At 36.1% G+C, this 18,308-nt stretch overlaps 1 protein-coding gene across 2 annotated transcripts in view; it reads right to left on the bottom strand.

The window, feature by feature from the left end:
• LOC136028082 (WW domain-containing adapter protein with coiled-coil-like) overlaps positions 1-18,308 on the bottom strand; it is a 47,478-nt gene that overhangs the window by 28,431 nt on the left and 739 nt on the right. For both annotated transcript variants that reach the window (XM_065705692.1, XM_065705693.1), the window contains exons 2-3: positions 6,820-7,047; positions 1,490-1,564 (exon numbers count right to left, since the gene is read on the bottom strand). In XM_065705692.1, coding sequence (XP_065561764.1) covers positions 1,490-1,564; positions 6,820-6,997 — 253 coding nt within the window. In that variant the 5' untranslated portion in view covers positions 6,998-7,047. The remainder of the gene's footprint in view (positions 1-1,489; positions 1,565-6,819; positions 7,048-18,308) is intronic.

Raw genomic sequence — 18,308 nt, 5'->3', positions numbered from 1 at the left:
GTAAAAAAAAGTAGCACCGTGTTATGTAAATCAATTATCCATAAAAAAGAAATAAAATAGTATCAGATTAGAAAGCCTGAAGAATGACAGTCTTTATTAACAAAATTTGACAAATTATACAAAATTTGACAAAGAATGTAGGACTTTTCGTCACATAGCTGCTAATAATAGTAACTAAGTATGATAGATAGGTAGAAACATATCCTTGAAATAGATACGACTAGATCAGATAATATATTTATAGATCTGAATGGTACAGAAGCAAAGCCTTGTGTTAAGTTGAAATATCTTGGCCCTCCTATTGGAAAAAATCTGAAGAAAACTAGGCTATTGATGCTAGAAAGTATGGAAACAAAAATCCGTCGTGCATATGGTACAATTGTTAGTTCTCAGTTTGATTTGAATAGAGCCCATCTTGCGAGAATTTACAATAGTGTCGTCCTGCCACATATTCTGTATTTAGTACCGTCTTACCCTATATTTAGTGAATCTGACCAACTTAGGATGAAACGTGTTTTCTTCAAATTTGCTAAGTTTCTGTTGCGAGTTCCTCCAATGACCCACAACTCCTATTTGATGAAAAAATATAGCTTGTCTGACCCGTGTGCTAAGTTAGCTGAGCTGAATGTACACATGTGCAATAAGCAAACCGGCCATGAATGGCAAAATGTTGTTTTTGACGTGGAATTATTTTTGTTTGTATTTTAGAATGTAATTACGATATGCTGTTTCTTTCTTCTTTTTTTCCTTTTTTTTTCAATGTACTCCATCACTTCATTATTTTGTATGATGGGTTATAAATAAATACATACATACATACAAAACCATGTGACATTATATTTGACTTGACAAATCGAAGGCTAAATCCTGTGAGTATTTCAAATTCTTAATTTCAGATACTCTTTTGGAGTTATATACAGAACAGATTGGAACGTATTTCGAAATGTAAATAAAACCTACTACAAATTTAAGGATCGAATCACACATAAAATTTTAAACGCTTTAGGCCACGCAGTATTGCAGCAATTAACGTAGTTGGTTCTTTGATATTAGAATTGATCTTCTCTTAAACTTGCTCGCTTCTACCCATTTCACCTCAAGTTTTATTTTCAATCGAATTAATTCAGGCATAGCAACACAAACCAAGTATCCGAGAAAAAATTTTACTTGAAAAATAAGGGGACCCTGATTCTGCATATTTCATAATGCACAAATATAAACACTTGCACACGGGGGGGGAGGCTTCCTGACCTTTCCCAGAAACCTCGTCGTAGTAAAATAAAAAATGTGGCTCAAAATGCGATCGATCTGGAGGGAGGGGACCCCCTCCCTCCAAAAAACCTGATCTTCCTAGGGGGATTAATCGCCCTCCCCTCTAAGGATCAGATCTCTATTCCTCCTACCCCATAATATCCCGTGGTAAATCCATATCTTGTCAAATTTTACTTGCCCCCTCAATATGTGAAATGAAATAAAAAAATAAACTTACCTGAAGAGGATCTTTTAATTCCATTACTTTTGGAGCCAGGTGTTCCCGAATAATTGGAATGTCTATCAGTCTGAACTGAAATAAAAGAACACATAATTAGACATATTTGAAAAGGATAAATATGTTAAAACAAATAACACTTAATAAATACAGGATTTTTGAAATTAACTGACCGAATATAGGAAATAGACTACACTCGTCAACTAAAAAAAAATAAAAAATAAAACAAACCCTTGTCAACTTAGCAAAAAAAAAAAAAGAAAGAAAAAAAAAAAAAAAAAAAAAAAAAAAAAAAACTGACCAACAGAACATGCACATGAATTTGTCATTTTCGACAATTTGTTCCTTAATTGAAAAGATTAAAATGTTTTCATAGAAAGCAACTTCAATAGCCACTAAATCCATTTTATTTGGCTACATTTTCCGTTAAAGACTACAAGGCGACACTTATTAATCTCTTCTTTTCGGGGGGGGGGGGGGGGCTCTCACTCATAAAAATTGATGACCTAATCTACTTTGAACCAGTGACGTAATTCCGTCACATTCCTGGGGGTGGGGGCAAAGTTGGAGCCAATTAACCCAAATCAAGTGAAAATGACAGTAAAAACTGAAAAATGAGCCATTTAGTACCATGAAAGTACTATACAGGTACTTTATAGTAATATAAAGGTGAAATATATACTAAAAACAAGAGCCAAGAGCTCATATGGCACTCGTGACGAAATCGAAACCTTTAGACTCGGTACTAGAGTTATCGACTTTGCTGCTCGTCTAGAAGCACTGAACTCACCAAAGCACTGCAAACCTCCCCTCCTCCCAACTCCCCCAAAGAAATCGGATCTGGCCCGGTTATGTCAATCACGTACCTAGAACTTGGGCTTACTCTTCCCATCAAGTTTCATACCCATCTCCCCACTCTAAGCGTTATCCAAGATTTCCGCTTCCCCCCTCCACCCATCCAATTGAAAATTGAGCATTTGAGACATGAGATCTTTCTATATATCAAGTTTCATTACGATCTAATCACGCATTCCGAAGACAAACATGCATCAATTTTCACGATTTTCCCTCCCTCCAGTCCCCCCCAGATGGTCAAATCGGGGAAACAACTGTCATCAAGTCAACTTATGCAGGTCCCTGACATCCCGACCAATAAGAGCTCTAAGACACGAGGTCCTTCTAAATATCGAATTTCATTAAGATCCGATCACCCGTTCGAAAGTTAAAAATACCTCATTTTTATTTAATTTTCCGAATTAACCGTCCCACTACTCCCCCCAGATGGTTGAATCGGGGAAGCGACTATTTCTTATTTAATCTGGTCTTGTCCCTGATACTCCTACCAACTTTCAGCGATCGCTACATCGATCACATATCTAGTTTCAGATCTTATTCATGTAAAATTGAATTCGTCCAAGATTCGAACCCGGTAGTCACTCACCCAGAGTGAGGATCATACCACTAGACCATTGAGACACATATAACAACAACAATCATTTGTTTAATGGCAAATAAAAATTCTTCTTAACTATCTCGTTCGCTCACTCTCCCCCCCCCCCCAGATGGTCGAATCGGGGAAGCGACTATTTCTAATCTAATCTGGTCCCTGATACGGCTGCCAACTTTCATCGTCCTAGCTTATCTGGAAGTGCCCGAACTAGCAAAACCGGGACCGACAGACCGACAAACAGAAACTGCGATCGCTATATGTCAATTGGTAAATACCAAGTGCCATAAAAACTGGTTCGTCTCTGTTGATGCTTAAATTATGCAGACTTATCTTAGTTCTGACAAGATTTTTGAAGAAACTAAATTTATCTGGAGGGGGGGCGAACTCGGGTCTGGTGGGGGGAAACTAAACCGAGGTGTAAGAGGGGCAGTTGTCCCCCTGCCCAATAGAAAATTACGCCCCTGCTTTGTACCTTGAAAAAAAAAGAGTATCACTTATAAATGACAAAAGTACTAACAATTAAGAAGCATTAAGGAATGTGTTCTTTTTTAACGGTGTTTCCTATTATAGTTTTCTGCAATCCGACATTTTTCTTCTATGTAAGACGATAATTTTGATATCATTTGTTAGCTGAGATGCCTTTATCTAACAAGCAAATAAAATTTTCAAATCCTCTTCAATTTTTTGACAAACTGAAAAATATGATGAAGATTGGCTAGAAATTAATCATTGAAAAGCAAGTTTAGAAGATTCTCTAAGAAAAACTGCAGAATACCACAATTATAAATAATTTACATATAGTAGTATCTACACAGTTATACCCAAACAGGGGGTTGTTTTCTTATTTGTTACACAATCTCTTTTGGTATCAATAAGCACTATCTGGCAAAGCAGAGGATGTGGGGACTAGATTTTCGTGCGTGAGGCTCTGCCCAAAAATGACACCTGGAAAATATTGTGTTGACCCTCTGCTGCAGATTGGGAACTACAGATTGGAGGTCTAGAAGGAAAAATTTATGAAAAATTGTGAATCGATGAATGATGTTGAAATCACAGACGTTTTATCCCTGGAAGGCATAAGTGAGAACTCTAATGTGAAACTTAACGGTGATACATCTAGGTTGATGCTTGTAAAAAGACAAACTAATAGCTACAAACCCTTGGAGGTAAGACTGCAGAGACCCCAAAACTATCAGTAATGTCTACTAAAATCACGCCTGGAGGGAGGCAATCCCACTGACATATGAAGTGCCAAAACATGGCCCAATCCTTGAAGAGCAATCTGGGGTAACATGAAACAGCCTCTTCTGGTACTGTTCTGAGAATCAAGTGTCACTTGTTGCAGATAACTGGCGAGTGAGTATCCTTGACTTTAGATGGATGATTGTTGCCTCCACTTAAGAAGGATCAGGTTGACCTCAAGGGGGAAATAATGGTTGACAGCACTTAGGAAGGATCATTTACAAAGAGAATAAAAGGGGAAAGACATGTCCTATTTCAATATAACACGCCCAATGGGTACAGTACCAATAGTCCAGCAGACTAGACTTGACTATAGGGGGAATGCGCATAAAAAAGAGATTCATGGAAAAAAAAGAGAAAAAAGCCTAGGTTACCTGACCATAAAAACGAGCATTGCAGATGCTGTTTGCACTAATCCCAATTAGGAATCATCTCCTTGAATCATATGACCATATCGCTAAGTTACTTGATGCAGGGGTGCCTACTGACATGATTCTTCTTGAAATTTCTATAGCTTTTGACAAAGTTTTTGTCAAAAGCGACTTGCAATCAAATTACATGCTGTCAAGTTTGAAGAGAAGTCCCTGCTCTGGATCCTTGATGTTCTTTATGTGCGACCTGTATGCGTTCGGTTATTTGATGAATCTGGCAGCTGCATTCTTCCTTCGTCAAAGCATGTTTTAAGTAGAGTTCCTCAGAGTAGGGTTTTGGGTCCTACACTTTTTAATATCTTCATCAATGATGCTCCTTCCACTATCAGCAGTAAACTAACGCTCTACGCTGACGACCTGAAGCTCATTGGACCAGCCTTGTCCTGTGAAGATCATAACCTTCTACAAAATAATCTTGGTCCGCTTGATCAATGAACTGAGAAAAGGCTTTTTAAATTTAATCTTGTCAAGTGCCATTTCATTCACCTTGAGAAAAATAAGCCCTTGTCGATCTTATTGTCTCTCAGGTCACCCACTTTCCTCTGTAAATACTGAGCAGGATCTTGGAATCACTATTGATAATGAATTAAAAATCAGCATTCATGCTAAGAAGTCTGCTGCTGATTCTAATTCAACCATGGGACTGATTAAACGTACTTTTCCACTCATTCCCCAAAGTCATCCGTCTTCTTTATAAAGGACTTGAGCGTCCTGAGCTTGAAGTTGGAATGTCTCTAGACTACCCTTATTTTTAAAAAGACATAAAAGTATTTGGAGATGTGCAGAGACGTACCACCAAAGTGATATCTGGCATGAAGGAACTTCCTACCCAGCAAGACTAGCAAAGCTGAACCTACCAACTCTTGTATACAAGAGAAATAGTGATGATGGGATTTTAACCTATAAGTTAATGAGGGCAAAAACACTCCCTGCCCTATTTTTCCCACTGTTAGTCCTAACTCAAGAACTAGAGATCATCAGCTGAAACTTGTTGAGCAGCCTACCCTATCCAGAGTCCGCGCTCAATGCTTTTCTTCAAAAATCATCAACACTTGGAACAAACTCTCTGAAAAAACTAATACTGCTGAATCTGTGGACAACTTTAAACGAAGGCTGGATGCTGAGTGGTCCGCAAGAGAGTGTAAACTCAACTGGGAAGCTATGGATTAGTACAGTGCACCCAGTCACTAAAAAATCCGGAATTCGACTTAAATCGTCAACTCTGGAGCTCTACATGGAGAAATCCTTGGATTGCTCCAAGCTGAAATTTAAGGTAATAGAACAATGTCTAGCCAAGATAAGACACCAGCTGGTGGTGTAAACTAAACACTAAGCTGGAGGACAGAGTTAGGCAGTAATACTGACAACTAAAATATTAGTCTCTTTATCACAGGTTGGACGTGAAGGTCTTTATGGTGTGAACCTTGACTAAGTGTTGTGAGTCTGCCAATAGTAATAATAATATGTAATATCACAACTCTGACTCAGAAAATGGATAGATCTTAAATTTGTGAATCCAACAACAAAAATACCTTGTCTTTTGAGTGCAAGTTACAGCTGTGGACTTGTCAGAAAGTCACATTGCCCTCCAGAGATACATGCCCTTACATACAAACAGCAGGCACTCTAAAGGAAGTATCATAGAAAAAAAAATCTTCAAGTATCATGGGATAAGATATCAGGGAAACATGGAACTTAGAACTTGGGAAGACGAAAAATTTCCAGTTTTCATAAGAATCGTCCCCCAACTATGGATGCATGTGGGTTTGGTCATGACTTCCCTAAAATGTTAATTAACAGGACAGAAGTATTTCGACTTAAACCTTTTAAGCTTAATAAAACAGAATAAAACATTGACCACTAAGAGATGTGCCAAAACAAGATCAAGCCTGAACTTATCCCGTAAAGAAAAAACAGGAGGGATATCATACCTCTATCTCTATCCTTGCTTTTGTCATGATTCATTTGTCTTTCCTGCTTGCCCACCTCTTTCTTCTCCCATTCTAGCCATTTTCTTGGTTTCTCCCACTGAGATACTTCTATTTTAGCATTATAAAACTAAAATGTTAATTAACAAGAAAGAAGTTTCTTGACATAAACCTTTTAAACTTAATAAAACAGAAAACACACTGACCACCAAGAGATGTGCCAAGACATGATTGAAACTACACTTATCCAGTAAAGAGAAAACAAGAGGGAAATCATACCTCTATCTCTATCCTTACTCTTGTCATGATTCCTTTGTCTTTCCTGCCTGTCCACCTCTTTCTTCTCCCATTCTAGCCATTCTCTTGGTTTTTCCCACTGAGATACTTCTGTTTTAGCATTATAAAAGTATTTCTTCCCTGAGCTAGATATATGTTCAGTCCAGTCTCCAATTCTCATCTAGGATTTTTCAACAGTCAAAATTTTGATTAAAGATAAACCGACACTATCTAAAAGAAGAAAAAGTAATCAATACTTTTTACAGATAATTTATTTCTTCATGTGTGCATGCAGCCAAAATATGTTTTAAAAGCCTGCAGACTCCCCTGGGTTGCAGATAATGGAGATGAATGAAAAAAATTGCTGCTTTCAAAAACCATATAAATAGTAATATTTATAGAGATCATAGTGTAAACACGTCAAATGTAAGCACTATGTTTACAGCAGATGATGATAAGTTGTTCGCCAGTGCCATGAAGTGTTTTTAGCAGAAAATCTTCAAATGGTTTTTCTTTCCAATCTTGTCAGTCACAGCTAAGTGGTATTAAAAATGCCTATACTGAGCATAAATATAGGCTATTAGTTCTAGACAGTAATGTAGTTTGCATCACCACAAAAAAAAGATGAAATTGAGGTTGTAATGTCAACCAGACCTGAAGTGAGTGTGTTTGCTTTTACTGAAGTTACACCAAAAAACATTTTGGTGTAAATTATTGATGCACTAATCTAGATCCCTCGGTTTACAATAGTTTCAAACCTTGTGACTCTGAAGGAAGAGGAAATGTCTTGTATGTCGAATCAACCCTGAAGGTAGGATCTCTTAAACTCTCTACTGGCCGCAGTCTCGTTTGAGATTTTTTTTGTGGAGTTTTATACTCTCTTTGTTGTTTTTTCTCATATCTGGCCAGTTCGGCTTAAGGCCCAGCCAAAGTCCAGATATTTTATTACTCCTTAGTCAATTCTTTTTCAGATGCGGCAAATCAGTCAAAGACAAAGTTATCAGTTTTCTTCGCTGCTTCCACTAAACAAATATGAGAAGGTTGAACTCAGGGGGTTTCTCACTCAAAATTACGATTATTGCATTGTTTTTCTTCGTGATTTGGCAAGTAAATAGGAGGATTTATTTGCAAAAGAACTATTATTCGAGAAGAAAATGGGAGAAATTATTATTCAAGATTTTTTTTTGGTGGGGGGGGGGGTTCAACTCTTACGCAAGAAATACCAGGAAAACACGGAAAAATTAAACATTTCGCAGAGAAAATTAAGTATTTTGCAAAGTTTGGGGGGCTGAATCCCTCTCCTGCGTGCGTGCCTGTGGTCTTTTCATCATTATTTGCCAGGGTGTGGTAAAAACTTGTGGATATTACAAATAAAAAGTACATGTTTTTGGGTTTTTACTTCATGCAGACCTATTTACACAAATAAAATTCAAGTAATTGCTTGCAGCAAAGTGACCAATTTACTTTATTTTATTTATCTATACGGGTATATAAAATAAATTATAAAGCTTGAGTGCTGCTTATGTATTTGTATATCTGAATTTGTATTCAGATAAGACAGTAATTACACATGACAACTACCTATACCTAGCATAATTGGATTCATATAAACAATCCCCGTATCTCCATACTTCTTGGCAACCTTCTGTTGACAATTTCTGGTAACAGTGGTTACAACTAACTAATAATTCACTGAATAACTCAAGAACAATCCGAGTCGTTAGAATGTTAGAATGTTTTTTGCTGCTCTATTTTTTGATACCCCACAAGAACAATGTCAAGTATAGCAATCTAGAATACAAACCCAAAACAGTTTTTATAATTATTTGGGAATTGTAAAAAAAAAAAAAAATGTCGGCTTAAGATTTGATTACATCAAAATATTCACCAGATTTTCTTTATCTGTTTAAATAAAAACCGCCGAGATCATTAAGTCAGGAACGTCAGGCAAACTACAAATGTTTAACATGGGAGGTATAGGAAGACTCTTTGAGAGTCCGTCCTACCTTACGAACTTTTATTCGCCAAGCATACCTAAACAATCAGCAGAGTTTTTTACAAGAAGAAGCAGTATTTCCTTTTCAACATTTAGTCTCAACCAACTGTTGATGAGAAATAAGCACAAATAATTAATCCAACCAAAAAAATCAGAGAAATTTTGTAAATAGCCAAGGACTAGATTTGGCCTCATTAGGGAAGGGGGAGAGCTAGGATTTAATTGTATTGACTTTAATTTGTATTTGGGAAAACTATTAAATGGGATATCAAATAATAGTTTTCTTTTTGCAATCTGATTTCTCCCTTTTAACATAAAATTTACCACATTGTAGTGTTACAATGGATAAAGTAATACAATATTAACAAAATCTAAAATTATGGTAACAGTCTTGTGCATCATCTCTATTGAATGAAACACTGTAATATCACAACAAAAAAGTAGTACCATTGAATTATCTATTCAACACAGTTACTAAATATACAGGGTAAAAGCCATAGTATTCAGATCAAAAATCTTGATTAAAATGCATTTCTTTTGAATAAGGATTGCTAAAGAAACAAATAGTATGTAATATTGGACATCATGTAGCTAGTTTTAGATAGAGGAATCTACTCCATTTTGATCTAATGCTATTTTCCTATCTTAAACAATGTTCAATATCTTTCTCAGGAATTGGTATTTTTTAAGTGAGAAATTCCATGTTTATACTTCTTAAACATGGCCAAAAATATGCAAAAAGTATTTTTTGCTAAAATACCATTGGTAATTAAATAGAAAAATAAACTGTGACACGTACAATATTTTCTAAAAAAGCTCTACTTTAAGATGGTAGAAACAAATGAAAATATGAATGACATATAGTTTGAAACAGCTTAGTTATCTAAATAAAACGTGCGAACCGGATTTCATTTATGTCATCTGATTTCTTCAAAAACCTCAGTTTCAGTTGTTTTGTTTTGTTTTCGAAAATGGCTTCTGTTTACACCACAAACATTATTTTTGGTCAGATTTCAGCTTATACAGCCAATAATGCTCAGGGGGGGGGGAGTTAAATAGTTTTTATACGTCATTTTAAATAAGATATTGACTTTTTTACTACACAAGAAGCTCTCATGTGTCTCCTTGGTTTTTTCCATGGCTACGTCCAATTTTTTCAAAACCTTTTATCTATCCCAACTTTATCAAACAGGCAGGTCGAATTTGACACATGGAAGTCTATTCCTAATGGGGTTGTTTTATTACTGCTTGACTTGACTCCTTTGTTGACGGTTATAAATATATATAAAAATACTAATCTTAATAGGGAACTAATAGATCTAATAGAAGATCTAATGGCAGGAAGCCGAGGCTTACCCCCCCCCCCCCTCCCACGGATGGTTGGTCCCCAATCATTTTCAACTTACAAAAAAGGACTAGAACTCTTAATTTCTGATGTAAAAAGCACCCTACAAAGTTTCTAAAACCATGAGGTTGAAGAAAAGGCCTCCTATATGGAATGTTCATTGTTACTCTGTACTTTTATAATAACAGCGTAGAATAAAATGTTCCCAGAAATCAAGAGGGATCAAATATCAATTTCACATTCTAATGTGTTTTTTAACGTATTTTTGTATCCCCCCTCATGGAAAAACAGCCCACCCAAAAAAAAAATCCTGGTTAGGGTCCTGAGGATTATACCTCAGTCTCCACCTCCCCCCTTCCCTCGTCACTCCGTTACAATTAATTATGTATCAAACAGTTTGTGCTGTCAGTAAGGAGCGACTCAGCTCAATAGTAACCAAAACTCTAAAAAACAGAATGCTATCAATAGACACATCAAAAGAATTGTCTTATTATGCTGATTCCAAATATACGCTATAAATTTATCAAGAATGTATTATTAATCATAATTCATAAAAATTAATTTTTACTGTAACCCATCAAAAGTTAAGAGCCTGAGAAAATTTGCATGATTTCGAAAAAGAGGGTAAACATCCCCTTAAAGTCAAGGAATCTTAATGAAAATCGTATTACCAGATTTAGCACACCAGAGAACCCTACTCTAGACGTTTCAAGCTCCTATATAGCAAAATGTAGAATTTTATATTTTTTGCTAAAATAAAGATAACAGTTGTGCTTTTGTTATTTTTTTTCCAGAGTTGATTGTATCAAAATAATGGTCATAGAAGATCGTTAGCGAGTGCACTTGAACCGAAATTAAACTTCTAATGTCTTTTTTAAGTGACCTGAAATATTGGGAGCAACTAACACCCCCAGGGGGGCTATTTGTTAAAAAATGGACATGGGCCTCTCCCATGCCCTTTTTTCCTCAAAGTCTTCAATGAATTTTTAGATAGTCTTTTTTTTCATCATAGTTGAGTTATGTCTTTAGGGGTAAGATGACCCCCCCTCCCCCCACAGCCCTTGCGGAGGCCTGCAAGTTATGAAATTTGCCCATTGTTTATGTACAGTATCTGTTATACCAAAGAACACAAACTTTTTGGGAGGGAGAATTTTGTCCTTCGAGTGGATTTCCAAGGGGAGATAAATTACTGGGGGCTAGCTTTCAAGGGTAAATTTTACAGTGGAGAGATTTGACATAATTTCTAAACAAAATTATTTTTATTTGTCTTACTTTCTCTTTGCCAACTCAATTTTGCATGTAGATATTTTTCTAGAGGAATTCTCTGAGGGCTATTTTCAGTATGTTTGGATTTCCAGGAAAAAAATTCCACGGAAGGGGGATTTCTGGAGCGATCGGGAAAAAGATTAGAAATTGAAGTCTCTTTGAAATGAATTTTCAGGCTGAATTGTTTTAAATAATATTTAAATAGAACAAGAGCTAAGAGCTCATATGGCACTTGTGACGAGGCGAGAAGAGCTAAGAGCCAAGAGATCATATGGTATGAGCTCTAACAAAATTCTATGAATCAATAGATTGATTTAAAAAGGAAAATAAGAGGCTTAATGCCGGTCAAGATTTAAAATAAGAGCTCTGAGTCACGATGTCCTTCTAAATATCAAAATTCATTAAGATCCGATCACCCACTCGTAAGTTATAAATACCTAATTTTTTCAAATTTTTCCCCTCCCTTTAGCCCCCCAGATGGTTGAATATGGAAAAACGACTTTATCAAGTCAAATTGTGCAGCTCCCTGACATGCCTATCAATTTTCATCGTCCTAGCACGTCCAGAAGCACCAAACTCGCCAAATCACTGAACCCCTCACCCCAAAGAGAGCGAATCCAGTACGATTCTGTCAATCACATATCAAGGACATTTGTTTATTCTATCCACCAAGCTTCATCCCGATTCCTACACTCCAAGTGTTTTTTCAAGATTTCCCCCTCCAACTCACCCCAATGTCAAACGATCTGGCCGGGATTTGAAGTAAGAGCTCTGAGATATGAATTCTTTCTAAAAATCAAATTTCACTAAGATCCGATCATCTATTCGTAAGATAAAAATACCCCAATTTTCACGTTTTCCAAGAATTCCGGTTTCCCTCTCCAACTCCCCCTAACGTCACAGGATCTGGTCGGAATTTAAAATAAGAACTTTAAAGCACAAGATCCTCCTAAAGATCAAATTTCATTAAGATCTGGTCACCCTTTTGTAAGTTAAAAATACCTCAATTTTCCAAATTACCCCCCCCCCCTCCAATTTCACCAAAGAGAGCAGATCCGGTCTGGTTATGTCAGTCACATATCTTAGACAGGTTTTTACTCTTCCCATCCAGTTTCATCCTGATCTAACCGCTTTAAGTATTTTCTAAGATTTCCGGTCCCCCCCCCCCAACTGCCTCCCCCCAATTACGCTTGATCTGGTTGAGATTTAAAATAATAGATCTGAGTTACGAGGTCCTTCTAAATATGAAGTTTCATGAAGATCCAATCACTCCTTCATAAGTTAAAAATACGTCATTTTTCTTATTTTTCAGAATTAACCCCCCCCCCCCAATAGATCGGGTCCGTTCCAATTATGTAAATCACGTATGTTCTGCTTATTTTTCCCACCAAGTCTCATCCCGATCCCTCCAATCTAAGCGTTTTCCATGATTTTAGGTTCCCCCACCCCAAACTTCCCCCAACGTCACAAGATCCAGTCAGGATTTAAAATAAGAGCTTTGAGACACGATATCCTTCTAAATATCGAATTTCATTGAGATCCGATAACCCGTTTGTAAGTTAAAAATACCTCATTTTTTCTAATTTTCATAATTAACCCCTCCCCCAACTACCCCAAAGAGAGTGGATCTGTTCCGGTTATGTCAATCATGTATCTAGGACTCGTGATTATTTATTCCACCAAGTTTCATCCCAATCCCTCCACTCTAAGTGTTTTTCAAGTTTTAGGTTTCCCCCTCCCAACTCCCCCCAATGTCACCAGATCTGGTCGGGTTTAAAATATGAGCTCTGAGCCACGATATCCTTCTAAATATCAAATTTCATTGAGATCCGATCACCTGTTTGTAATTTAAAAATAAATCATTTTTTTTAATTTTTCAGAAATACCCCCCCAACTATCCCAAAGAGAGCGGATCCGTTCCGTTTATGTCAATCATGTATCTAGCACTTGTGTTTATTTTTCCCACCAAGTTTCATCCCAATCCCTCCACTCTACATGTTTTCCAAGATTTTAGGTTCCCCCCTCCAACTCTCCCCAATGTCATCGGATCCGGTCGAGATTTAAAATAAGAGCTCTGAGACACAATATCATTCCAAACATCAAATTTCATTAAGATCCCATCACCCATTCATACATAAGTTAAAAATACTTCCATTTTTTCCGAATTAACTGGCCCCCCACTCCCCCCCCCAGATGGTCAAATTGGGAAATCAACTATTTCTAATTTAAGCTGGTCCCGTCCCTGATACGCCTGCCAAATTTCATCGTCCTAGCTTACCTGGAAGTGCCTAAAGTAACAAAACCAGGACTGAAAGACAGACAGACCGACAGAATTGGTGATTGCTATATGTCACTTGGTTAATACCAAGTGCCATAAAAACAGTTTTTCTACTTAAGAAGTGATATCAAAAGCGTTGTTTTTTTCATCACACTTACATATGGTAGAATTGACAAACATCATGTAGATATGAGCAATAGCTTCCAAATCAGCCATCAAACATCATTAAGAAGTTTTGGTAGCCAAATAGTCCAAGCTTTTCCACTTGAGACTTGGCACCAAAAGTGCTGTTTTAGTGCCATTTAGAACTTGCTAATGGTGGAATTTATAGGAAGGCCATACATATGACCAATATCTTTTATACAAGCTATTAAAAATCTGTCTATGATACCTGCAATACCAATGCGCTCATACCAATTCACATGATGTTGATACATCCAACACCAATACAGTGTGCAGCCCTTTCCTGAGGTAATATGGAGGGTAATATCACCACCAAAACAAAAGATATTAGACCTTTGAACTAAGTTGAACAAAATGGCTATCTCAAAATTTTGATTGGATGACTTTGGAGCAGAGGGGACCTTTAGGGAGGGGGAGGGCTAGTTGCCTTCCAATCTTTCAGGTCACTTAAAAAGGGCACCAGTAAATTGAGTTTCCATTTAAAAGAGCTATTACACATCTCTCTATGATGTTCTGCTCAACCCTAGCCCAACAAAAAAAAGACAGCAGTGCAAACCATAAAAAAAAGTAATCTTCCTTGTTGTTTATAGTGGGAGACTGTAATTTCCCTGTAAGAAGTTTCAGTCATGCTTGTTTCAATGGAACACTTTTCATTTAGATCTGATGCCCTTTTCAAAAGGGTTCTGGCTTTATTTTAAATCACCATCAATTTCTTTTTGCAACAAACTTTTATTTTTAAGACAAACTCAGTCACCATTTTTGATTTGGTGTCAGATGACAATTTTTTCCCTAGATAGTTTTTTTCTAGGCGCATTTTTTATACTTTTGGTTATGGTTATTGCCTGGGGTTTGCTCTTTACTAGGTTGCAGCTACAGCTGCAACCATGATTGCATTTTATCAATAGATACAAAGCTATTAAAAGGGTTGGTGATGCCTGGAGAATTAAAACTCCTCCTTCCATACTCAAATATAAACAACAAATTTGAATGAAAATTAAAATTTTAGTCAAAGTGGGCAGCAGCTCCCATCCCAGCTGTGGTGCCTGGGGCAGTTTCCCTGGTTGTACCCATACCCTTTGGATGGTTTTGAATAGATACACAAGGAACCAATAAACATTTGGGAGCCAACATTCACCCCCCCCCCCTGGGAAACATTCTCTCCAATAATTCCCGCCACCACAACTGGCTGGTTTCCAATCATATTCAACTTATAAAAAAGGACAAGAACTATCAATTTCTGGTCTAATGAGCATCCTCTAAAGTTTCTGTGACTATAAAGCAGAGACGTTGATCAGGAAGAGGCAGTCTCTTTCAAAAACATAATAAATTCTTCTCATTTTGAGGTTTAATGTTCCTCTTTGCTTCCATTAAGGAAGTAAAGTTTTTGAGGAAGTAAAAAGCAAAGTTGAAACTTAAAACAGACAAAAATAATTGCTTCACAGTCTATCTAACATATATCAATAAAGCTAGTACAAATAAACCAAATAATCATATTTCCCTATGTTTGTAGGATTATAGAAACAAGTGCTTTACTGAAAACACAGAAACCAAGTATAAAAAAAAGAGTGTTCATTTATTAGATAAAAGTGAGTACATAGCCTGACAACAAGTGAGTACATAGCCTGACAACAACAAACTAATCCATAAAGCTTTTCATAGTCTTACACCAGCTGTGATACCACTGACTTTCAGTATACAATTAAAACTATCTTAAAAACACAAGCATAAAAATAAATAATTTTTTAATAACCACATAGAGAAATATTGGATTGATTTATCAGGTAATATTTTGGTCTCACTAGCTATAGTGCCAATAGTGAGTAATAAACAATCTTAAATTGTAAGAAATACACTTTAGCATTACAAAAAACAAAAAAATACTTTATTTGTATATTGTAAAAAGTGGCCTTAATTGGTTTACTTTTACTGTACCAAAACTCCTATATTGTTTTTTGTTTCAAGTAAAGCACTAGTTTTCTATAATCTTACAAACATAGGGAGATATAGTTATTTGGTATATTTATACTAGCTTTATTTATATGTGTTGGATAGACTGTGAAGCAATAATTTTTGTTTGTTTTGAGTTTCATCTTTGCTCTTTACTTCTCCCAAAAAAACTGTGTTTATTTTAACTTAACCTTTGCTTGTTTATAACTTAAATTTAATACAGAAGCAACACTGCACTGATCTTCTTAATTTTTTTTCAAGGGAGGGACAACCCCCTCATATACAGAATAATTTGTGTTTGTTTTAAGTTTTAATGTCACTCTTTACTTTAAGTTGACAAAATTTATTTAATTTCTGATTGTTTTTCAAATAATGCCTAGAAATCCATGCTACACAAAATGGTGTACACAATTTTTGAAGGTGGGCAGCCTCAACAGTTAGGAAAGAATAACTATTTTTTTTTAAGAAGATTTTTAAGGTTTTCAAGACCTAAGCAAAATTGTGGTATATCTAACTTATTTCACTAAACATCTCGCCCTCCCCCCTTATAAACACCAAAAAAACATTAGACATATAGGTGTGGAATAGCAATAAACAAGAAAAAGTTGTGAAGTAACCTGACAACCAGAAAAATATCACAGCAAAAAAAAAAAAAAACACTAATAGGTTCTTAGTGCTATGATTTCTCTGTAAACATTACAAATAGTTTTATTCTGTCTATTAAATAGCAAAAAAAGGAAATAATATGAATAAATAAATATAACAATGAGTAAGCCTTTTTGGAAGATACAACTTTGAGCAGTTCCAGAAGCATATGCTTACACTTCTCTTACTCCTAAGTGGCAAGGGGTTGAGGCCTGGGGCATAATTTGTTCCAAAAATAGGGTATAGAACATTCCACAATTCACAAAAAATTAACCAAAATAGTGAATTAGCTGAAAAATGATCAAATATAAGGCAAAGAACCATGATTGAAATAAAAATGCCTGATTAAGGAACTGGACCCTTGCCATTCTGATTCAAAGTCTAATGCACTAGTAATTGAACTACAGCAGCTGATGACTGAATTCAATCTATTTGTTCTTGTAGGACCAAGTTGTGTGACATACATCACTTTTCCCAAAGACCTATGTCATCACCAAAAGCATAGTTATTGGACCTTGTTCAGCAAATATATTTGCAATTGGCTATTATAAAACATTGAGTTGATGAAAGCTTCTATTATAAAGAGCGAGAGAATTAAACTATATTTGGCAAAGCTCAACTTTTTGGGGAGGGGGTATGTCAAGTAATAGTCATTTGGAATTCTGAGATTCAATTACTTGTAAGAACATTCAATATTTCAAAGCCCCAACACCCACTCACCATGATAAAGAGTTCATAGTAAATTATCCCAACAGACTAAGAAGACTTACTAAGGGGGCTGGGAGGGGAGTATACAAGAGGGGTTCTTGTAATCTCCTGTAAAGGATAATTAATAATAGCAACTGACAACTAAGAGGCTTTTTTTGAATGGTGATATAATAAGCCTCAATTCAGTAATTTCTCTGGAATTCTGTAAATCTCTAGTTAGAGCTATTTCTAGGGTTGGTGGTGCCCAGGGAAAAAATAATTACAGTGCCCCTCCCAAGTCAAATATAAGAAAAAGAGCTAAACCAAAGTAAACAACCTCAGCCCTCTATGCTACAACACCCAGGATAGCTAACCTAGCCCCACCTCCCACCCCAACAGCTCTGCAACAAGTCAATTTAGAATGGTATGGATTGAGTGGTTGTAATTTTCCTCATTTTAAGCCTCCACTTTACTCTTAACTTTCATCACAAAACAGTGTTTGTTTCTATTAATAAGTAATACCTTAGAAATTTGACATCCCTTGAGATTATTGGTGTTAATTTGTATCTCCTGTGGGTAATAGGATAGGATACCCAAACATAAAAAGAGAGGCAAATGGTGGAAACATAGCTGTAGGATCTTGGCTAAACTGTGCTTCTCTTTTACAGCCGTTTTTGGCAGATTCTTAGAGCACAAAGGCCTATGAGCAGCTATGATGGAATTATTTATCAAAAAGTAAAACCTACCTTTTCTGGGAACTTGAGCATACCTTTAAGATCTGATAATTACTGAATTTATTCCTCTTTTAAAGCCCTTAACAGCATAAGGGAGTCAAAGGTATGGCAAAAAACATTACTTGCCAAGACAAGTGAACTACCTGTAGGCCTACAAAAACTTTCAAGCAAAGTATTAGCCAAAACCACAGGAGCATTTAAATATCTAATGTCATGTTGAAAGCCAAATTGAAGTGGAAGTGCATAACATTTTTCTTTAAGTTTTTTTACAAACCATAATTTACAAAGCTTGCATAAATTGATTGATACAGTTATGGGTCTGAAAGATGTGCACTGATAAGAGTTTTTTAGAATTGGAGAAAGGGTATTTTAACAGAAAAAATTTCAAACATTGAATGTTGACAGAGCAAA

This window comes from Artemia franciscana, chromosome 6 (assembly GCF_032884065.1).
Source record: "Artemia franciscana chromosome 6, ASM3288406v1, whole genome shotgun sequence".
In the NCBI taxonomy this organism is placed as follows: Eukaryota; Metazoa; Arthropoda; class Branchiopoda; order Anostraca; family Artemiidae; genus Artemia; species Artemia franciscana.
The sequence above is the reverse complement of the archived record's forward strand: the minus strand, read 5'-3'. Positions and strand labels throughout refer to the sequence as shown.